We start from the raw sequence: 13,332 nt of genomic DNA, 5'->3' as shown, positions 1-13,332 counted from the left end.
CAGCCACAAAGCCTAGAAGTGGTTTCCAAGTAGAAACAAAACCAGACATACTTTTTTCTTCAATTAAAATAGTTAATTTGGCCATCTCTGCCAGTTCCATTACTTTTTCCATCCATTATTCCATTGTGGAGATTGACAGAGTTTTTCATTTTTGCAGATAAAGAATCCTTGCTGCAATCCACATATACAGGAACACCCCCCCCCTCCTTTTTTTGCAAGTCCATTATGGGCTAGTCCTAAAAGGAAAATCTCTGGTTTCAGTTTTATATTCATTTTAGGAACCTTCTGCATTAAAATGCTCAGCATTTCTTTAAGCCACTGGTCCACCAAAGAGGATAACGCATTCCTTCTTTTCAATTGCATTTCCAACATGCTTTTGAAATGCCTTTATCCTTCTGTGATCTTACAGGAATACAATACGCCAAGTATGGATGCCGGAGGAAGAATGATAACCGAATGTTACACCGGAACTTCTGTGGCAATGGAAAGAAACCGAAGCCAATCCGCAGAAGGTGCAATGCGCAAGAGTGTTCTCAACCGATGTGAGCATTACTTCTTTTTTTTAACAGTTTATTTATATATTTTCACATCACATATATACATGTGCTTAATGAACAGCGTATTGTCTGGATCAGTTTATTTTTATCCAATAATACTCTTCCCACTCCTAATTTCTACTTCTACTATCCAACCATTTATAAAACAAGTCCCATGTTCAAAGATACTGTGTCTCCTTTATCTTTTATATTTAATGTCAATCTATCCATTTCTGCACAATCTATTTTTTTTAAAAATTGCATCCTCTTTTGTGGATATTCCCTAATTTTTCCAATATTGTGCACACACAATTCTTGCTGCTGTCGAAGCATGTAATATTAAATATAAAGCTAAAGATTCCCCTCACACATACGTGCTACTCATTCCTGACTCTAGGAGGTGGTGCTCACCTCCGTTTCAAAGCCAAGGAGCTTTGAAGGTTGAAAAACACTGTCTAGATTATATGAGCTCCCAAATACAATCTGAAATACAGGTAGTCCTCAACTTACGGTCACAATTGAGCCCAAAATTTCTGCTGTTAAGTGAGACATTTGTTAAGTGCATTTTGCCCCATTTTACAACCTTTGTTGCCACAGCAATTAAGTGAATCTCTGCAGTTGATACTTTGGTAACATGGTTGTTAAATGAATCTGGCTTCCCCTTTGACTTTGCTTGTCAGAAGGTCACAAGAGGGATCAGATGACTTTGGGACACTACAACCGTCATAAATATGAACCGGTTACCAAGCTTCTGAATTTTGATCACATGAGTACAGGGATCGGAGAGGGCTTTAAAAATTTCAGCAACGGGTTCTCTGCCCTGTTGCTTGGTGGGCGTGGCCTAGTTGGCCTTTTGCACTACAGCAGGTGGGGGGGGTTGCCTTCCCCAGGCTGCGGAGGCTTTCCTCAAGCCTCTGGGAGGGTGAAAACTGCCTCCTCCGGGCTTTGGAGGCCTTCCAGGAGGCCCAGTTTTCCCCCGCTCTGAGCCTCTGCACGGGCCTTGCACTTACCGTGCATTCAAAATGGGCTGTGTGGATTCTCCTGGAAGGAGCATGGTGGGAGGGGAGGGGTGTAGTGGGTAGGGCCAGCCAGGGGTGGGATTTGGAGGTTCTCTGAACTGGCCATAACATTAGCTAGAGGGTTCTCCTGAACCCGGGTGAACCCGTAGCAGCCCACCCCTGATGGGGATGCCACAAAGGTCATAAGTGTGAAAAACAATCGTAAGTCACTTTTTTTCAGTGCCGTTGTAATTTTGAACGGTCACTAAACAAACTGTTGTAAGTCAAGGACTACCTGCATTATCGCAGTTGACCTTGATGAGAAAGAATTAGGACATTAATTGTTCGGAATTCACAGTCCTGTTTTTTGCTGTTCCCTTGGCAGCTGGGGGACTGAGCACTGGGGTGCTTGCAGTAAATCCTGCGGCAAACTTGGGGTCCAAACCAGAGTGGTGCAATGCGTACAACAGCTACAGAATGGTACCAACCGGACCATGCATTCAAAGTACTGCGCAGGAGAAAAACCAGATACTCGGAGGCCTTGCAGCCGCATCCCATGTCCTGCCCAATGGAGGACAGGGGCTTGGTCTCAGGTAAGGTATCAGTCACATGTGGCCCCATCACTGCCTTAACAGCTTATGGAGATGCTGGCTCTGGCATCTCTTCCTCCCGCAGGTACTCATGAAACAGAGATGAATAAGAGGCTTTGTTTCAATCATTTCAAAACATCCTGTCCCAATATTTGGAGGTGGCTTTGTTTCCCCAAAACAAAATGCAAAATGTTTTTGACTGTTTTGGACCTAGGAAACATAGGAAGTGAGCCATGTTAGTGTATGGTGACAAAATAAGAAATCAAGAGTCTAGTAGCATTTTATCTAACAACAAATATTATTATTATTATACAATTGTATCACAGCGGCCAGTTGTTTCGCCGGATTTGGCTTTGGTTACTAGTCGGGCCCCACCCAGGGGCCTAGGACGTCGTAACGTATTTTCGTAATATGCGTGCAGATCCAAGCAGTGCGGCTTTTTGCATTTGACTGATGGTGATTTTGTCAATTTTTAACTGTTTTAAATGTAATTCCAGTGCTTTTGGAATAGCACCCAGTGTGCCAATTACCACTGGAATTATCACTGCTGGTTTGTGCCATAGTCGTTGAATTTCGATTTTTAAGTCCTGGTATCTTGCGATTTTTTCATGTTCCTTCTCGGCGACCCTGCTATCACCTGGTATTGCGATGTCTATGATTGTGACCTTATTTTTCTCAACCAGTGTGATGTCTGGTGTATTATGCGCCAGTATTTTGTCAGTTTGTATACGGAAATCCCACAAGATCTTGACCATCTGATTTTCGGTGACTTTTTCAGGCTGATGTTCCCACCAGTTTGTTGCTGTTTTAATATTATAATTTTTGCACAAATTCCAATGGATCATTTGTGCTACTGAATTGTGCCGCAATTTATAATCAGTCTGCGCGATTTTTTTACAGCAGCTGAGTATGTGATCAACAGTTTCATCAGCTTCTTTGCAAAGTCTGCATTTGGCATCATCAGAGGATTTTTCTATTTTGGCCTTAATGGCATTTGTGCGGATAGCTTGTTCTTGCGCAGCCAGGATTAGTGACTCTGTTTCTTTCTTTAATGTACCTGTTGTTAACCATAACCAAGTTTGTTCACTGTCCACTTTATCTTTTATTTTTTCCAGAAATTGGCCATGCAGTGCTTTGTTCTGCCAACTCTCCATTCTTGATTTTATCACATCTTTTCTGTATTCTTGTTTCGTCTGTTGGGCCTTCAGTAGATTTTTGTTCTTTACTTCGATTAATAGATGTTCTTGAGTGTCTTTTAAATAATCAGCCAGTGCATGTTTTTCTTCTTCAACTGTTTGCTTCACTTGTAATAATCCTCTGCCACCTGATTTTCGGGGCAGATATAGTCTATCAGTATCACCACGTGGATGTAAACTGTAGTGCATTGTCATTAGTTTCCTGGTTTTTCGGTCCAAAAGGTCCAAATCAGCTTGTGTCCAGTTAACTATACCAGCTGTGTATCTTATAACTGGTATTGCCCAGGTATTTATGGCCTTGATTGTATTTCCACCATTCAATTTAGATTTCAAAATTTTCCTAACTCTGTTGGTGTACTCTCGTCTGACAATAGTTTTTACTTCTCCATGCTTGATGTTATCCAACTGCAGAATGCCTAAGTATTTGTAGGCTTCATTTTCTTTGCATTTAATTAGTTGGCCATTGGGCATTTCAATTCCCTCAGATGCAGTGATTTTGCCCCTTTTTATGGATACAGTGGCACATTTTTCCATGCCAAACTGCATTGAAATATCGGTGCTGAATACTCGGACTGTATTTGTCAATGATTGGATTTCTATTTCTGACTTTCCATAGAGTTTCAAATCATCCATATATAGTAAATGCGAAATTTTTTCAGCTTTTTTGGCTGTTTGGTAGCCTAATTTCATTTTTTTTAAGATTACTGATAGTGGGATCATTGCGATGATGAAGAGAAGAGGTGAAAGTGAATCACCCTGGAAAATTCCTCGCTTGATGTTAACCATTCCGTAGCTCTCATTCCCTACTGCCAACTCAGTTCTCCATTGTTTCATTGCCTTTTCAGTAAAGGATGTAATATTTTTGCTAATGCCAGTTGTTTCTAAGCATTTTATGATCCAACTATGTGGCAGTGAGTCAAATGCCTTTTTGTAATCAATCCAGACCATATTCAAGTTCGTTTTTCTGTTCTTACAATTTTCTAATATCATTTTATCAATTAGAAGCTGATCTTTTGTGCCCCTGCTCCTTCTTTTGTTGCCTTTTTGCTCTACTGGCAAGATGTTGTTTGTTTCCAAATAATCCATCATGTTATCTGCAATAATGCCTGTGAGTAATTTGAAGGTTGTTGGCAAGCATGTTATTGGTCTATAGTTTTCAGGTGTTGTTCCTTTAGTTGGATCTTTCTGAATCAAGTATGTTTTTCCAGTTGTCAACCATTCATCAATTTGGCCCTTTTGTAAAATTTCATTCAGTTGCCTGGCCAATATTGCATGTAAACTGGTCAGATATTTGAGCCAGAAACCATGTAATTGGTCCTTTCCAGGTGATGTCCAATTCTTTACCTTTTTAACTCGATTTTTGACCATCTCAGTTGTTATTTCTAATACTTGCATTTGTTTGTTGCCAATGCTTTTCTCAAAGTCATGTATCCACTTTGCTTCCTTGTTGTAGTCCTTTGCATTTTCCCACAATTCTTTCCAGAATTCAACTGTGGCCTGTTTTTCTGGTTTTTCACTTTTGGTGTCACCATTTACATTAAGACTTTGATAAAAACGCCGTTGGTCTGATCGAAATTGCTGATTTTGTTTATATTGGATGATTCGTGCCTCATATCTTTCAATTTTTCTAGCTGTTGCTGTTATCTGCTGTTTTACAATCTCTACAGCTTCATTGATGTTTCTTGTATCCAATCTATATCTCCTGATTAGCTGATCTATGATTTTGTTGTTTTTAAGCCGTTGCTCATGCATGTTCTTTAAGTTACTAGCATCTGCCCTTAATTTTTTTATTTTTTGTTCTAAACGGATTTTCCACTTTGGCTTTGATGCTTTTTCTGTTGTATGACTAGGTACTTTAATTTTAATGCCTAGTTCATTAGTGACTATTACAGCTGCGCTGTACATTAACTGGTTTGTTTCCAAGATGGATCCCGGTTCAATTGTTGAAAACACTGCATTAACCATTTTCATGATAGGGGCCAAAATTTTCTTCGGCACAGTTTTTAGTGATGGTAAACGTTGCCTTTCCTCATTAAGCAGAAAATGCTCCATGATCTTATCCTTCAATTCTTTTTGTTTTTGAGTTAGTTCATCAGTTGGTTCAGTGATAACTGGTTCTAGTGGTGGTGATGTTATTTCCTCCCCAAGAGCTTCTTCTGGGAGTTCTACTATAATGTCTTTAGTTGTGTCTTGAATATCAGTTATTTCCGCTTGTGATATTGTTTTTTGGGTTTTGCAATTTGCCTGAATTTCCTCATGTTCAACTTCACTAAACACTTTATTCCGTATAATAAATCGCCTTTGATCTGCTAGTCGTTGTTCACTAACATTTGAATCTGGATATTGTTGTTTCCATAATTCATACATTCGCTTTAAATAGCCTCTTTTTTCTGGCTCTGAGTTGTAGTAACAGGCCATTATGGCACGGTTTTCATCTGCACTATATTTTTGTCGTTTTGTTGGCTGGTCCACTTGTAGCCCACTTGTCGACGGATGTCCAGGGACCCCAACATCCGCCGCGGCCCTTGTTAACCCGCGCGACGACCGATGCGGTATGGAATTCTTATTTGTTTTTTTCACCATATTGTATGGGTTGGCGGGGGGTTTTTTACGGGACCAGATGCCAACCTGATCCCAACCTTCCTCCTTTCTCATCCGGGCTTGGGACCGGCAATGGCGGAGTTATTATTATTATTATTATTATTATTATTATTATTATTATTATTATTATTATTATTGTACAATTGTATCACAGCGGCCAGTTGTTTCGCCGGATTTGGCATTGGTTACTAGTCGGGCCCCACCCAGGGGCCTAGGACATCGTAACGTATTTTCGTAATATGCGTGCAGATCCAAGCAGTGCGGCTTTTTGCATTTGACTGATGGTGATTTTGTCAATTTTTAACTGTTTTAAATGTAATTCCAGTGCTTTTGGAATAGCACCCAGTGTGCCAATTACCACTGGAATTACCACTGCTGGTTTGTGCCATAGTCGTTGAATTTCGATTTTTAAGTCCTGGTATCTTGCGATTTTTTCATGTTCCTTCTCGGAGACCCTGCTATCACCTGGTATTGCGATGTCTATGATTGTCACCTTGTTTTTCTCAACCAGTGTGATGTCTGGTGTATTATGCGCCAGTATTTTTTATTATGTCAAGTTTTTTATTTATGTATAAACATTTTGAAGACTGTATTGTCATTTTACAAAAGAAGGGGAAAAATAACATACTAATAGCAATAATGATAATATACATAATAATTGCAACCATATTTAAAATTATATTAGCTCATTTATGATATTAATTGCACTAGCATGCTCATAATTATAAACAACATTCATATTTTACTTACATAGAATAATAATCTTTCTTCATCTAATTTCCACCTCTTATCTCTAACCATTGATAAAACCTATTCTATGCTGAATAGTACTCTGTATCTCCTTTATCTTTTAATTTCAGTGTCAATCTATCCATCTCTACACAGTCAAATATTTTCCGAATTACGTTTTCATCTGATGGGGTGTTCTCATTTTTCCAATATTGTATATAAATAAGAAACTATATACAGTGTATGTTTGTGTTTGTGTCTCTGTGTGTGTGTGTGTGTGTGTATGTATATGTATATATAACTACGTACACACACACACTATGGAAAAGCATAATCTTTTGTGAATTGCAACCTATTTTATCAGATGCCTTCGGTGCTGTTTAATAAAATTTGTTAATTGGGTCAGGAAATGCTGCCTGCTCTGTTCTTTTCACTCCATAATCAGAAGAACTAATGAAATAGCAGTTCCTAAAATCCAGTTTGCAAAAAAAATATTAAAAAATGCAATCTTACATCTTACAGTTGCCAAATTTGAAACACACCGATCTAGGAGAACAGTTTGTGCACCCTGTTCTAATCACAATTACATTTATGGAGCCTCCTAGATGTAGCTGCCTTATTCGTTTAATTTTTGTATCCCATGAGGACTCTTTGAAGAGTTACAGCTTTCCTTCTTTCCACTTCCTTGATCAGTATGCTTTTCTTCTCCTCCTATGGCAGTGCTCAGTCAGCTGCGGAGAAGGCATTCAGCAACGACAAGTGGTTTGCAAGTCCAATGACAACAGCATTGGTCATTGTGACAGTGAGAAGCCAGAAGCTTTCCAAGTTTGCCAACTGGAGGAATGCCCAGGTGAGAGAATCTGGAATTGTGCTAGGAATTAAATAACAGTGTCAATACGTGTGTAAGTAAATGTACATGTTTACAGTTCTCTGTGGCTTTTTTGCTCTGTATTTGAGTGTCTATATTCAAGGCTTTGAGAAACAACATGTCGATTTGGTAGGAGGAGCGAAATTCCTCTTAGAGGAAGGAAGTGGAGGAACTGTCATGGAAATCTCTGGGGTGCAGAAATTACTCAGCCTGTCAGGAAGTGAGGAGAAATGTAGTTTGTTCTCAGCCACATGGGGTAGAAGAGGGAGTTTCTACACACACACACACACACACACACACACACACACACACACACACACACACCACAAATAATAGAATATCAGAGTTGGAATGTCTTCTAGTCCAACCCCTGCTCAAGCAGGAAACTCCATACCATTTCAGACAAGCCTTTGTCCAATCTCTTCTTTAAAACATTGAGTGTTGGAGCACCCACAACTTCTGGAGGCAAGTCCTTCTACTGGTTAATTGTTCTAACTGTCAGGAAATTTCTCCTTAGTTCTAGGTTTCTTCTCTCCTTGATTAGTTTCCATCTATTGCTTCTTGTCCTTCCCTCAGCTGCTTTGCCTCCAAAACTTATTATTTCAAGGAAGTTTGGGCTACAATAAGTTTTATAAAGTAGCAGTTCTCATGAACTTCTTTTGGGCGGCCAGTTCCATAGCGGGCAGTTTTTCCTGTGGATCAGAAGGATGGTTTTGTGCACTGCCTGGATCTTGCGTGTGCACACATGGGACTTTGCTCGCTTACGTGGTCCAATTTCTAGCGAGCCATGGTCTACAGCCCAGGGGGTTGGGGACCCCTGGTTTAAAGGAACAAAGTGCATGCAGTTCTTGGATTATGATCACAATTGGGAATTTCAATCGCTAAGCAATGCAATCATTAATAAAGTCATCAATGACCAGGCCCAGTTTTATGACCATGTTACCATGGTCATTAAGTGGATCATCACAGTCATTAGGCAAATCTGGTTTTCCCAACTGACATTGCCTGTCAGAAGTCGGCTGACCATAGCTTGCTGCAACCAGTTGTAAATGCAAGCCAGCTGCCAAGGACATTAATTGAGCTCATGAACCATGGTTCAACAGTCATAACTTTGAGGATGGGTCATAAATCACTTTTTCTGACACTGTTGTAACTTTGAACCATCATTAAGCGAATGGTCATACATCAAGGACTACTTGTATACCTGTTTGGGATTTTCTTCAGAAGGGTGAAACCATATCACCAGAAGATTATTCTGGAGAAAGCTCCAGTGACCCATCTACTTTCAAGCTACGATCCAGATGTGCTCTTTTACTTCTGTTCTTTCAGGAAGGCCACCAAATGTCACAGCAGATGCAAACACCAGCAATCACGTGACTCCACAGGTTCAGTGGGTTTCAGAGGAGAGTGTCAAACATCCCGTTAGCAAGGTATCAACAAGTAAGTGCAGACTTTCCTATTCTGAATCAACTTCTCTCAATTCTTCTATTTTCTGAAATGGCAGGGACGTGCAGTCAGGGGAGGCAGAGCCTCACCACTGTCATCATGAAAAGAAAAAAAATGTAAAAGGAAAAAGGCAAGAGCTGAGTTCAGGCGGAGCTAGTTGCTGCTAGAGTCACAGTGGATGACTCTGCTTAGTGCTTAACTGTTTAAAAAAGCCTCTTAAAAAAGTGCCCTCTACGGGAGGAGGCAGGAGAACGATGTGCTTCATCTAGGCTGACTTTTTATGATCACCCGAGCAGAGTTAAGCAAGGGTTAAAAGCCGAAAGGTGAGGCACATCGTTCTCCTGCCTCCTCCTGTAGAGGGCACTTTTTTAGAGGCTTTTTTAAACAGTTAAGCAGAGTCATCCACGATGACTCTGGCAGCAACTAGCTCAGCCTGACTTCAGCTCTTGCCTTTTTCCTTTTACATTTTTTTTTCTTTTCATGATGGCAGGCAAAAGCAGAGTTGAAATCCTCTCTGAAACAGCTAAAAAAGGTACGTGTGGGTCAGAGGGAGGGGGAGGAATTCAAACTTCATCCTCCTGGTGCAGGGCTTTGGGCAAAGGCTGGAAGGAAGTGCTCTCCCTCCCCAAGTGTAGTTTGATTGCAGCCACGTTGTCTTTTCAAACCTGTAATCAGTGAAGCTGGGCTGGATCCTTTCGGGGCTGGGGGAAAATGTGTGTGTACTCCAGTATGGCTCTTTGACTGGCTTCCTGCTTCCTCCTGTGGTCTCCCTGACTCCCTCCAATCCAACTTTGTGTGTGTGTGTGTGTGTGTGTGTGTGCGCGCGCGCACACACACTTGTTTGAGAGAGAGTTTGTTTGAATGAGAAAGGGAAGGGGTAGGAGAGATAGTCCAATCCAACGTGTGTGTGTGTGTTTGAGAGGGAGGGAGGAAGGAGAGGAAGGGAGAAGAAAAAGAATGAAGGAAACTTATTTAGCAAAGGAGAAAAACAAATGCTGAGCATGCCTAGCTGTGGAATTCTGGGAGTTGAAGTCCACAAGTCTAAAAAAATTGCTGCCTCACCAGCCATAAACTTCACCGCACGTCACTGGATGATGGGATGTTCTCAATCTCATTGTGTAAGTGAATGAATACATTTACTAAAACCTTTGTTGTTGTTACTTACGAAGTCGTGTCCCATTCATCGCGACCCCATGACAACACTCCTGTCCTCTACCATCCTCTGGAGTCCATTTAAGCTCACGCTGACTGCTTCAGTGGCTCCATCCAGCCACCTCATTCTCTGTTGTCCCCTTCTTCTTTTGCCCTCAGTCTTTCCCAGCATTAGGCTCTTCTCCAGTAAGTCCTTCCTTCTCATCATCTCATGGTGGCCAAAGTATTTGAGTTTCATCTTCAGGATCTGGCTTCTAAAGAGCAGTCAGGGTTGATGGCCTTGCAGTCCAAGGGACTCGCAGGAGTCTTCTCCAACACAGTTCAAAGACCTCAATTCTTTGGTGCTCAGCCTTTCTTATGGTCCAACTTTCACAGCCATACATTGCAACTGGGAAAACCATACCTTTGACTATATGGCAGGGTGATGTCTCTGCTTTTTAGTATGCTGTCTAAATTTGCCATAGCTTTCCTCCCGAGTAGCAAGTGTCTTTTAATTTCTTGGCTGCAGTCCCCATCTGCAGTGATCTTGGAGCACAGGAAAATAATATCTGTCACTACCTCCATTTCTTCCCCATCTATTTGCCAGGAATTGAGAGGGCCAGATGCCTACTATAACGTAATAAACCTTTTTTTTAACAATCACTTGCTAAACCACCAAACATAATTTGGTTTTCCAGCTATCCAAGTTTGCAAGTCAATAAAGTACAGTAAATTAATAAAAAACATTATAGCCAAAAATGGATCAAAATCTGAAAAATGCTACTCTTATTTTCCAGATAACTATCATCTGACTAACCACTGAATGGAAATAATGAGAGAAGCAATTATTGAGACGAACAGAATGATTTTACTTTGCCGGGGACAATAAATTGTTCCTTATGTTTCAGTACAACAAGCTTAGTAAATACTTTCATAATGTAGAAAGTATTTAATTTGCTTCCACTAAAAGAAATGTATAGTCTCAGGCGAGATTAATGCTGATTCATTAGTATAATTCTTTATGCATGTTTATGGCATATGTTACATGTGTTGGTGGCTTTACATATGTGTATAGCAGTGGCATTTACTGCTAGGAAAGCCATATAAGATTAAAGCTTTCCATGATTGTATTCCTGTCTGTTTAGTCATATTAGGCTAATATCTACTTGGAAGTAAAGTGGATGATTTAGGGAGGCATAGTCCAAGAAAAGTGTATGCAGGATTACAATTTTTCTTTGAATTTTTTTTTCTTTTTTGTAAAATCGACAGCCATCCAGCATCCTTTAGGTATTTGCAGACAGCCCAGATCTATTCTGTTCTAAAAGCTGTTTCTTTGCATCAAGTTTAATCACATTTCTATGTTGGTGTTTCTGTTTGTCTGGTTTATATTTTTTTAAGCCTTCTTAAGCCAGGTTGGTGTAATGGTTAAAGGCACCGTGCTAAAAATCCAGAGATGGGAGTTCTAGTCCTGGTTAGTCATAGAGCCAGCTAGATGATTTTGCCCAGCCATTTCCCCTAAGCCCTAGGAAGGAGGCAATGGCAACCACATTAAAAAAAATATTGTCAAGAAAATATTTGTTGACATTTGTTAAGTGAGTTTTGCTCCATTTTATGACCTTTCTTGCCACAGTTGTTAAGTTAGTAACATGCTTGTTAAGTGAATCTGGCTTCCCTGTTGACTTGTCAGAAGGTTGCAAAAGATGATCATGTGACCCCGGGACACTGCAACCGTCATAAATATGAGTCAGTTACCATGTATCTGAATTTTCATCATTTGGACGTGCTGCAATTGTTGTAAGTGTGAAAGTCACATCATTCAGTGTTGTTCAGACGGTCACTAAATGAACTGTTGTTAAGTCCAAGGACTACCTCTATTGGGTTTTTTAACCCGGTTCCACCACAAAACCGCGTTCGACTAAAGGGCCCTCGACGAAACCGCGTAGCTGACGTCATCACAGCGCGACAACACTGCGGAGAAAAAAGCACGCTGTAAACGCTAAACCTAAAATTAACCCCTAAACCTAACCCCCCCTAAACCTAATCCTAATCCTAACCCTAACCCTAAACCTAACCCTAAACCTAACCCTAAACGTAACCCTTAACCTAACGCTAAACCTAATCCTAACCCTTAACCTAACCCTAAACCTAACCCTAAACCTAACCCTTACCTTAACTTGAATCGGCTTGCTTTCAAAGCGCTATTTAAAGCGCCCTTCTTTCTCCGCGCTCGCTGTTGTCGCCCTGTTGATGACGTCAGCGTCGCGGTTTAATCGGGCGCGCTTTAGTCGAGCGTGGTTTTGTCGTGCCACGTTTTAACCCTTCCAACTCTGGACCTTTGGCAGCAGAGTGTATGCCTGAGCAAAGAGTATTTTCACTCTACTTCAAGGAACCTTTTTGTGATTTTTTTTCTCGTCACAGAGGTGTCTTGCCTTGGGGACAAGTCTGTATTCTGCCAAATGGAAGTGCTAGCTCGATACTGCTCCATTCCCGGCTACCAAAAGCTGTGTTGTGAATCCTGCAGCAAAAACGTTGCCACCACTCGGCCTCCTGGTGTTGACCGCACAGCTCCTGAGACTGACGTACAGGAGGGAACTGCTGTCCTTCCCAGCCCTTTGCCACCACTGCCTTTCTACCCCACGGCTGCAAGTCCCCTGCAAAGGATAAAGGCTACAACTCCAAAGGAGACAGAGACGGTTCGTCCCTTGCCCACCACGATGACCAGTTCAACAGCCCACAGCTTATGCCGGGCGACTACCCCCTGGCCCTGTCCTGGCAACACCACCGCAAGAGTTAGGAAATCAGGCCGTTTGTCTTCTCCTCGCCAGCTGACAGCTGGGTGGATTCCTGAGAATCTCCAGATTAACTCAACATTCCAGTGGTTCCCTGTGATGTTGGACAAAATTTTAGCTGCATCGCAGGGAGACATCAAATCCTCCCATGTCTCTTCAGGTGTAGCCGAACGGGGAAGGGACAATGGGATGTCGGAAGAGCCAGATGCCATTTCCAGGACCTCCTCCTTGACATTGACATGAGCATGGCTTTTTTTTTTGCTAGGACTTCCTCTCTTTCTGTCTCCCTCCCTCTCCCTCTTTCTCCACAGATTCTTTGGGGTGCCATCAAGACGTTTCTCATTGGAAGGATTCAAAGCAATAGCCCATTCATTTATAATAGCGGCAACAGTTTTGCTCTTTTGTAGCACTTTTCTAAAAGCTTAAAAAGCCAAAGGAAACCAGAAGC

The 13,332-nt window shown here is 41.3% G+C and overlaps 1 protein-coding gene across 1 annotated transcript in view; it reads left to right on the top strand.

Moving 5' to 3' along the window:
- Window positions 1-13,127, top strand: part of ADAMTS14 (ADAM metallopeptidase with thrombospondin type 1 motif 14) — an 84,829-nt gene extending 71,702 nt beyond the window's left edge. Inside the window, exons 18-22 of the mRNA XM_087702638.1 lie at window positions 410-542; window positions 1,920-2,127; window positions 7,371-7,500; window positions 8,848-8,958; window positions 12,514-13,127. Of these exons, the coding sequence (XP_087558764.1) occupies window positions 410-542; window positions 1,920-2,127; window positions 7,371-7,500; window positions 8,848-8,958; window positions 12,514-13,127 (1,196 nt within the window). The remainder of the gene's footprint in view (window positions 1-409; window positions 543-1,919; window positions 2,128-7,370; window positions 7,501-8,847; window positions 8,959-12,513) is intronic.
- Window positions 13,128-13,332: the final 205 nt, after the last annotated feature.

This window comes from Thamnophis sirtalis, unplaced genomic scaffold (genome assembly GCF_051295495.1).
Source record: "Thamnophis sirtalis isolate CommonGarterSnake01/CBP01778 unplaced genomic scaffold, rThaSir2_p1.2 scaffold_15, whole genome shotgun sequence".
Classification (NCBI taxonomy): Eukaryota; Metazoa; Chordata; class Lepidosauria; order Squamata; family Natricidae; genus Thamnophis; species Thamnophis sirtalis.
This window is presented reverse-complemented; position numbering and strand designations above follow the sequence as displayed.